General features: G+C 36.7%; 1 protein-coding gene across 1 annotated transcript in view; it reads right to left on the bottom strand.

Moving 5' to 3' along the window:
* Window positions 1-204: 204 nt before the first annotated feature.
* Window positions 205-11,053, bottom strand: part of PRRT1B (proline rich transmembrane protein 1B) — a 33,762-nt gene continuing 22,913 nt past the window's right edge. The window contains exons 2-4 of the mRNA XM_075834115.1: window positions 2,235-2,557; window positions 1,500-1,631; window positions 205-567 (exon numbers count right to left, since the gene is read on the bottom strand). Coding sequence (XP_075690230.1) covers window positions 421-567; window positions 1,500-1,631; window positions 2,235-2,557 — 602 coding nt within the window. The 3' untranslated portion in view covers window positions 205-420. The remainder of the gene's footprint in view (window positions 568-1,499; window positions 1,632-2,234; window positions 2,558-11,053) is intronic.

The raw sequence follows: 11,053 nt of genomic DNA, 5'->3' as shown, positions 1-11,053 counted from the left end.
TAGGCAGTGCATCAGTACTAGGTCAGGACTGGTTTTCAGTTAGGTGACGAGGGTTCCATTCACTGATGGCAAGCAGAGAATTTAGACTGAGGAATTAAAATACCAAGTATGTTAGAAAGTTGCGGATCTTTATCCCTCGGGACGTCCTTAGACGTAGCAGCTTCGTGTAGTTCAGTTTGTGTCTCGTTTTTTGGAGACTTGAGATTGATAAAAAAAATAAATCCATTTTATTTCCATCTTTTCTATACATATACACATGGCTCTATGGCCTGATCAGCATACAGTAATCATCCTGGGGTTCTCCCCCGTCACCCCAGTTATTGGGGGTGATGTAGAGGATTAGGGTCGGCAGGGTGACGTGTGATATTTGATCGCTGCAGTAGGTTCTTTTTTTACAGTTTATTAGCGATTTCTTCTCCATCATAAGAAAATGGTCACCACCACGTAAATGATCCAACTGATGGAGATGAAGACTCCGAAGAGCAGGCTGAAGAGGACGAGGGAGCGAGCCTTGCGGGAGGACTCCTGAGCCTGCAGGATGTCGCCTCTGCTCAGCGCTGTCCGGGTCTGGAGAAGAGACAGGTGGGTGAGAATGAGCTTCATAGAGACATGCTATTTATGGTCTGTGCCACTAGGGGGCTCCCTCAGCCGGATTATAAGACTATAGCTGGAGCGTGTATCACTGTCGTTCGTACAATATGTCGGCGTTGCAATATGATGGTTTCTACTAGAAACATTACTAAGTTTATATATGTGAGGTTGTGTACGCTGGTGCTGCTTGTATTCCACTTAGGGTATACCTGCATCCTGCTGCACCAATCAGACCCCCAGAAGTGCACCTAATAAGAATAGCAGATCCATCAACAGCAGCTTGCTGACAGTTTCCAGGTAATAACAGCAAGCTACACCTAATAAAAAAAAATCGCTAAACTTGTCGGGTCATTATAGAGTTGTGTTATTTAATATTCACTATTAATTATTAGACGGGACCCCCGTTCTTACCCCTCACTACAAGGAGCCGGTTTCCGGGACCCTACATATCCATACATTGCACGGACAGATACATTTATTTTAATGGGTGCTGTATAATTCTCCGTTTACAGGGGAACCTGGCGTAGGACTGGGGTGTCAAACTGCCCTTTAAGGCCTGGACGCCCTGTTATTGCGGGGTTAATATCTCCAGTGGGTGAGCCGATATCTGGGGCCGCCCTATTTACCCCATTAATATTAGATGCTTTACATTATTGCTGCCGGCCGGATTTGCTTTTTTCCGTTCTGAATAATTGACGTCTGATCTGTGATTTGCTTGCCGCCGTGATCTCTCACGGGACCTGGATTTAAAGGGCTTCTCCACAATTGATTACTCCGGCGATGTTCCCTGTGTTGACGGGAGCACAATGGCGTAATTCTGCCTTGAGATTGATGGCATTAAAGACTTCCCCTTTAAGGCGTCAGAATGGGGTCCCCTCTCGCCCCTCCCCCACGGTCTTGTATCTCACCTCATGCGAGTAGACCACCGCAATGATTCCCGTCAAGAAGCAGCAGAAGAATGTAACGAGAACCGACTCCACCATGTAGTCCTTGGTCCTCGCTTCCGGCGGTGAAGGCGGCGCACCCAGGGAGCTGTCGTTCTGCGGAGAAGCAATGGCGGTATCAACGAAACCCCAAGACTAACAATATCGGACATAATGGGGGTCACATACAAAAAAAAATGTCGCAATTCAAATTTAAAGGGGCGTGAATTAATATGGACATATGAGGACTAGGCCGATCTCCTTGCAGGGTCGCGGTGCGCCGGGCTGGATCCTTTGGGCATAAATAATTCACCGTCCTCCCGGATAAGGAGCCGCCTCCGAGATCTTGTTTCTCAGGGAAGGTGCGCAGTTAACCCTTTACACGAGCGTGCACGGCCGGCATCTCACCGCACCGGTACTGATAAATGATGGGTTAATGCGCAGTTGGAGCAGACCTCATTGTCACAGTGTGTTCTACATTGACCGTGTATACCTCCCCTTACCATAGTGGACATTTATCAATACAATGTTACTCAGCTTTCCCAGACCCCTGAATATCAAATCTGTATAATGATGCATTGACCTGTCCCTCACCCCCATAATGCAGCACAGGTTGGCCATTCAGGGGTCTGATAAAGCTGAGTGGACTATAATGGTGGCCCTATTGGTGGTCACCCAGCTTTACCAGGGACAGATAGAACAGAATGTTACATCTCTTACTATGATATACGGGTACGATCCTGGCGGCAGGTTCTGCTGAGTGTAGACATTGGGCATTGTGGGTCCTGACTGGTAGTAGACTGGCATATTCCCGGAGAAGTTCGCTGGGTAACTTGGGTACAAGAGATGGGCAATCTTTGGGTCTGGGGGAGAATAAGGTGGGGGGTCCCCAACAAATCCTGTGTTCTCTATTCCTTTCGGCTCCTCTGATGTATTCTTGGGCTGTACAGGTGATTGGACGTTTCCAGGGCGTGGAGTGTCAGCTCTTTGGCTCATTTCTGCCGTATCTCCACTTCTCTCCTGTTGGATCGGAACCTCCATTTCTGCAGAATTAATATAAAATCTAGGTTAATTTCATTCGTATTGTCTGCGGCAACCTAGTAAACATCCTGACAAAGAATACAATGCAAGTCAGTCTAAACTGCCTACAATATACGGCTTCTGCACTAGAAATGCGTTCGCTGATAAAGGGAGCAGGACCAGTGATAGCAATTTTCTCATACAATTCTAATAGTGCTTAAAATGATGATTTTTTCCAACTTGCTGTCAGTGAATGGAAACATTGTTTTTCATCCGCAAACTAAAATCCAGCCCTGACTAATAGTTCTCATTTCTCATGTGGCTACAGTCATGTCCTCTGTGCGCTAAACACATCACCACAAATCTCTCTGCAGGACTGATAGTTCGTTACAATGTATCGGTGCAGGTAAAATGTATCAGAATGTTGTCCAGACTCAAAGAATTGTCCAGCCTGGATTTAATAGTAGCAAACAGTCAGCTGTGTGAAAGTGTTAGGTCAGGATGGGATTTTAACCTCTGGGTGTAAATTTGAATGTTGCCATTTATTGACAGCAAGCAGAGATCCTGAAAATGGTAAGGAATTGACGCACAAAGTCTATTAGAAAATTGTAGAACTTGTCATTATACAGGTATTAAGAGTTATATACATAGGACCGGACGCCTCGTTTTATTTATAGCTGGATTATTATTTCTGTCGCTTTCGTTCCCTTTGCTGCGGCTTCTTATCAGATTTCCTTCATGTCGCTGTCACTGGCAGCGCTGTCAGGGGTAATCACTTTCTATGGCCGGTACCTTTGCTCTCAGGACGAGTTATATATTCGCTCCTTTGCTGATAAGATTTTCGCTGTTTGTTCTCCTGTATAAAAAAGATCAGTGACCTCCAGCGCGGTCCTGTGCTAGGACGTCACCGGTGTAACACGTCATTTCCGGAAACTTCCTCCCTCCTTGATCTCCCCCCATCACCTGTGACTGATATTATAGTAAAGTGGAAATAACCGCCGCATCACAGCCACGAAGTGCAGACCACGTAAAGCTACAGAGCGGGGGGCCGAGTGCTGAGGAGCAAGTGCAGAAAAGTCACCAACACTCCGCTGACTCCATAACCGCAGAGTACAGACCTCCCCTGGTATTAACACCCGCACACTGTGCCCGGGAGTTTCATGGCACGGGGGCCGAGCAGCTGCATGCCAGCCATACATCACCAAGCACAATGCCAAGCGTCAGATGGAGGGGTGTAAAGCCGCCACCACTGGACTCTGGAGCAGCGTGTTATGCGGAGTGACGCTTCTCTATCAAATGGACGAGTCTGGTTTTGGTGAATTCAGGGGTCGGCCCCTTAGTTCCAGTGAAGGCAATTCTTAATTTTGGACATTTTGTAGCTTCCAACTTTGTGGGAACAGTTTGGGGTTCAGTCTTTTCTGCTCCCCATGACAGCGCCCCAATGTACAACATCCATAAAGACATGACTGGTTGGTTGGTCACTTGGTTGGTTGATTGGAGGGAGTTTTGTGTGGAAGATCTTGACCTCAACCCCATCCAATACCTTTGGGATGAACTAGAATGGAGATAGAGCCCGGCCCCCTCCCCCAACATCAGTGTCTGACCTCACACATGATCTTCTGGATGAGGGGGCGAAAGCTCCTGCAGATACTAAGATCTTGTAGAAAGAAAGAAGAGTGGAAGATGTTTTACTGCAAAGGGGGAACAACTCCAGATTAATGTCTATAGATGTAGAATAGGACGTCCTAAAACATCCTGGAGGTGGAATGTGGAGCTGTCCCAATACTTTTGTCCATGTAGAGGAATTCTATTATCAATATGGCTGCCGATACCAACAAGATTAAGTCGGGACATACAAAAGAAACAGTGTCACGAAATCAATATCTGTTTCTGGGAAAGCTGAGTGACCACCAATATTATTACCGTTACAGCTTCCATAGGGGTTGCCATTCAGCTTTTCCTAAGGTCCTGAATGGTAAATGTTCCTGACTATCCAATGATACAGATCACACTCCTGCTCTAATACATTATTGGACTATTCAGGACTCCGGAAAGCTTGGTGACAACCCTTAAAAACGTAAGAATGACATAACGATGGACACCCAGCATTCCCAGAAACTGATATAACTGATGACTTATCAGACGAGGACAACTCCAGGACTGATATTTACTGGGATTGTTATTTTTAGCAAATTCTGATTAGAGGAGCTTTTCGTGGATTTCCCTATAATCCAGGATAATCCCTGAACCTTTCCTGCTGTTTAGTTTTCCTTTAGTGTAAAGTGTCAGATGAGAAAATCACTGCAATTTAGTTTTTTTTCACAGAATTGATCATTTTATTCCCTTACTTGACTGTTCTCTCCAGTATAATGTGAACTTTACTCCTTGTAATCTCCTGCTCTGAGCTTCCCTGTAAACCAAGGGCGAGCGGCATGAAACAAGGTGCTGTCATCCAATCAGAGGTCACACTGCCGCGTCCGTACCCAGAGACCATCAGTATCCATTATAACATTCCTAGTCACATGAATCTACAATATATACCGTCTACAAGACTATAACTACAATACTGCCCCTATATACAAGAATATAACTACTATAATACTGCTCCTATATACAAGAATATAACTACTATAATACTGCCCCCCTATATACAAGAATATAACTACTATAATACTGCCCCCCTATATACAAGAATATAACTACTATAATACTGCCCCCCTATATACAAGTATATAACTACTATAATACTGCCCCCTATATACAAGCATATAACTACTATAATACTACCTCTATATACAAGAATATATCTACTATAATACTGCCCCCTATATACAAGAATATAACTACTATAATACTGCCCCCTATATACAAGAATATAACTACTATAATACTGCCTCTATATACAAGAATATAACTACTATAATACTGCCCCTATATACAAGAATATAACTACTATAATACTGCCCCTATATACAAGAATATAACTACTATAATACTGCCCCTATATACAAGAATATAACTACTATAATACTGCTCCTATATACAAGAATATAACTACTATAATACTGCCCCTATATACAAGAATATAACTACTATAATACTGACCCCTATATACAAGAATATAACTACTATAATACTGCTCCTATATACAAGAATATAACTACTATAATACTGCCCCTATATACAAGAATATAACTACTATAATACTGACCCCTATATACAAGAATATAACTACTATAATACTGCTCCTATATACAAGAATATAACTACTATAATACTGCCCCTATATACAAGAATATAACTACTATAATACTAGTCCCCTATATACAGGAATATAACTACTATAATACTGCCTCTATATACAAGAATATAACTACTATAATACTGACCCCTATATACAAGAATATAACTACTATAATACTGCTCCTATATACAAGAATATAACTACTATAATACTGCCCCTATATACAAGAATATAACTACTATAATACTAGTCCCCTATATACAGGAATATAACTACTATAATACTGACCCCTATATACAAGAATATAACTACTATAATACTGCTCCTATATACAAGAATATAACTACTATAATACTGCCCCTATATACAAGAATATAACTACTATAATACTGACCCCTATATACAAGAATATAACTACTATAATACTGCTCCTATATACAAGAATATAACTACTATAATACTGCCCCTATATACAAGAATATAACTACTATAATACTAGTCCCCTATATACAGGAATATAACTACTATAATACTGCTCCTATATACAAGAATATAACTACTATAATACTGCCCCTATATACAAGAATATAACTACTATAATACTGCTCCTATATACAAGAATATAACTACTATAATACTGCCTCCTATATACAAGAATATAACTACTATAATACTGCCCCTATATACAAGAATATAACTACTATAATACTGCTCCCTATATACAAGAATATAACTACTATAATACTAGTCCCTATATACAAGAATATAACTACTATAATACTGCCTCTATATACAAGAATATAACTACTATAATACTGCCCCTATATACAAGAATATAACTACTATAATACTGCACCCTATATACAAGAAAATAACTACTATAATACTGCCCCCTATATACAAGAATATAACTACTATAATACTGCCCCTATATACAAGAATATAACTACTATAATACTAGTCCCTATATACAAGAATATAACGACTATAATACTGCCTCTATATACAAGAATATAACTACTATAATACTGCCCCTATATACAAGAATATAACTACTATAATACTGCCCCCTATATACAAGAATATAACTACTATAATACTCCCTCTATATACAAGAATATAACTACTATAATACTCCCTCTATATACAAGAATATAACTACTATAATACTGCCCCTATATACAAGAATATAACTACCATAATACTGCTCCTATATACAAGAATATAACTACTATAATACTGCACCCTATATACAAGAATATAACTACTATAATACTGTCCCCTATATACAAGAATATAACTACTATAATACTTCCCCCTATATACAAGAATATAACTACTATAATACTGCTCCTATATACAAGAATATAACTACTATAATACTGCCCCCTATATACAAGAATATAACTACTATAATGCTGCCCCCTATATACAAGAATATAACTACTATAATACTGCCCCTATATACAAGTATATAACTACTATAATACTGCTCCTATATACAAGAATATAACTACTATAATACTGTCCCCTATATACAAGAATATAACTACTATAATACTGCCCCCTATATACAAGAATATAACTACTATAATACTGCCCCCTATATACAAGAATATAACTACTATAATACTGCCCCCTCTATACAAGAATATAACTACTATAATACTGCCCCCTCTATACAAGAATATAACTACTATAATACTGCCCCCTATATACAATATAACTACTATAATACTGCCCCTATATACAAGAATATAACTACTATAATACTACTCCTATATACAAGAATATAACTACTATAATACTACCCCTATATACAAGAATATAACTACTATAATACTCCCCCTATATACAAGAATATAACTACTATAATACTCCCCCTATATACAAGAATATAACTACTATAATACTGCCCCCTATATACAAGAATATAACTACTATAATACTGTCCCTATATACAAGAATATAACTACTATAATACTGCCTCTATATACAAGAATATAACTACTATAATACTACCCCTATATACAAGAATATAACTACTATAATACTACCCCTATATACAAGAATATAACTACTATAATACTGCCTCCCTATATACAAGAATATAACTACTATAATACTGCCCCTATATACAAGAATATAACTACTATAATACTGCCCCCTATGGACCAGAATATAACTACTATAATACTGTCCCTATATACAAGAATATAACTACTATAATACTATCCCTATATACAAGACTATACCTACTATAATACTGCCCCTATATACAAGAATATAACTACTATAATACTGCCCCCTATATACAAGAATATAACTACTATAATACTGCTCCTATATACAAGAATATAACTACTATAATACTGCTCCTATATACAAGAATATACCTACTATAATACTGCCCCTATATACAAGAATATACCTACTATAATACTGTCCCTATATACAAGAATATAACTACTATAATACTGCTCCTATATACAAGAATATAACTACTATAATACTGTCCCTATATACAAGAATATACCTACTATAGTACTGCCCCTATATACAAGAATATAACTACTATAATACTGCCCCTATATACAAGAATATAACTACTATAATACTGCTCCTATATACAAGAATATACCTACTATAATACTGCCCCTATATACAAGAATAGAACTACTATAATACTGCCCCCTATATACAAGAATATACCTACTATAATACTGCCCCTATATACAAGAATATACCTACTATAATACTGCCCCTATATACAAGAATATACCTACTATAATACTGCCCCTATATACAAGAATATAACTACTATAATACTGCCCCTATATACAAGAATATAACTACTATAATACTGCCTCTATATACAAGAATATAACTACTATAATATTGCCCCTATATATAAGAATATAACTACTATAATACTGCCCCTATATACAAGAATATAACTACTATAATACTGCCCCTATATATAAGAATATAACTACTATAATACTGCCCCTATATACAAGAATATAACTACTATAATACTGCTCCTATATACAAGAATATAACTAATATAATACTGCTCCCTATATACAAGAATATAACTACTATAATACTGCTCCTATATACAAGAATATAACTACTATAATACTGCTCCTATATACAAGAATATAACTACTATAATACTGCTCCTATATACAAGAATATAACTAATATAATACTGCTCCCTATATACAAGAATATAACTACTATAATACTGCTCCTATATACAAGAATATAACTACTATAATACTGCCTCCTATATACAAGAATATAACTACTATAATACTACCCCTATATACAAGAATATAACTACTATAATACTGCCCCTATATACAAGAATATAACTACTATAATACTGCCTCTATATACAAGAATATAACTACTATAATACTGCCCCTATATATAAGAATATAACTACTATAATACTGCTCCTATATACAAGAATATAACTACTATAATACTACCCCTATATACAAGAATATAACTACTATAATACTGCCCCTATATACAAGAATATAACTACTATAATACTGCTCCCTATATACAAGAATAGAACTACTATAATACTGCCCCCTATATACAAGAATATAACTACTATAATACTGCCCCCTATATACAAGAATATAACTACTATAATACTGCCTCTATATACAAGAATACAACTACTATAATACTGTCCCCTATATACAAGAATATAACTACTATAATACTGCTCCTATATACAAGAATATAACTACTATAATACTGCTCCTATATACAAGAATATAACTACTATAATACTGCCCCCTATGTACAAGAATGTAACTGCTATAATACTGCCCCCTATATACAAGAATATAACTACTATAATACTGCCCCCTATATACAAGAATATAACTACTATAATACTGCCCCCTATATACAAGAATATAACTACTATAATACTGCCCCCTATATACAAGAATCTAACTACTATAATACTGCCTCCCTATATACAAGAATATAACTACTATAATACTGCCCCTATATACAAGAATATAACTACTATAATACTGCCCCCTATGGACCAGAATATAACTACTATAATACTGTCCCTATATACAAGAATATAACTACCATAATGCTGCCCCTATATACAAGAATATAACTACTATAATACTGCCCCCTATATACAAGAATATAACTACTATAATACTGCTCCTATATACAAGAATATGCCTACTATAATACTGCCCCTATATACAAGAATATAACTACTATAATACTGCCCCCTATATACAAGAATATACATACTATAATACTGCCCCTATATACAAGAATAGAACTACTATAATACTGCCCCTATATACAAGAATATACCTACTATAATACTGCCCCTATATACAAGAATATAACTACTATAATACTGCTCCTATATACAAGAATATAACTACTATAATACTGCTCCCTATATACAAGAATATAACTACTATAATACTGCACCCTATATACAAGAATATAACTACTATAATACTGCCCCCTATGTACAAGAATATAACTGCTATAATACTGCCCCCTATATACAAGAATATAACTACTATAATACTGCCCCCTATATACAAGAATATAACTACTATAATACTGCCCCCTATATACAAGAATCTACTATAATACTGCCTCCCTATATACAAGAATATAACTACTATAATACTGCCCCTATATACAAGAATATAACTACTATAATACTGCCCCCTATGGACCAGAATATAACTACTATAATACTGTCCCTATATACAAGAATATAACTACTATAATGCTGCCCCTATATACAAGAATATAACTACTATAATACTGTCCCAATATACAAGAATATACCTACTATAATACTGCCCCTATATACAAGAATATAACTACTATAATACTGCCCCCTATATACAAGAATATAACTACTATAATACTGCTCCTATATACAAGAATATGCCTACTATAATACTGCCCCTATATACAAGAATATAACTACTATAATACTGCCCCCTATATACAAGAATATACCTACTATAATACTGCCCCTATATACAAGAATAGAACTACTATAATACTGCCCCTATATACAAGAATATACCTACTATAATACTGCCCCTATATACAAGAATATAACTACTATAATACTGCTCCTATATACAAGAATATAACTACTATAATACTGCTCCTATATACAAGAATATAACTAATATAATACTGCTCCCTATATACAAGAATATAACTACTATAATACTGCACC

This window comes from Rhinoderma darwinii, chromosome 8 (assembly GCF_050947455.1).
Source record: "Rhinoderma darwinii isolate aRhiDar2 chromosome 8, aRhiDar2.hap1, whole genome shotgun sequence".
NCBI lineage: Eukaryota > Metazoa > Chordata > Amphibia > Anura > Rhinodermatidae > Rhinoderma > Rhinoderma darwinii.
Note: the sequence above shows the minus strand (reverse complement) of the source record. Positions and strands in the feature narration are given on the sequence as shown.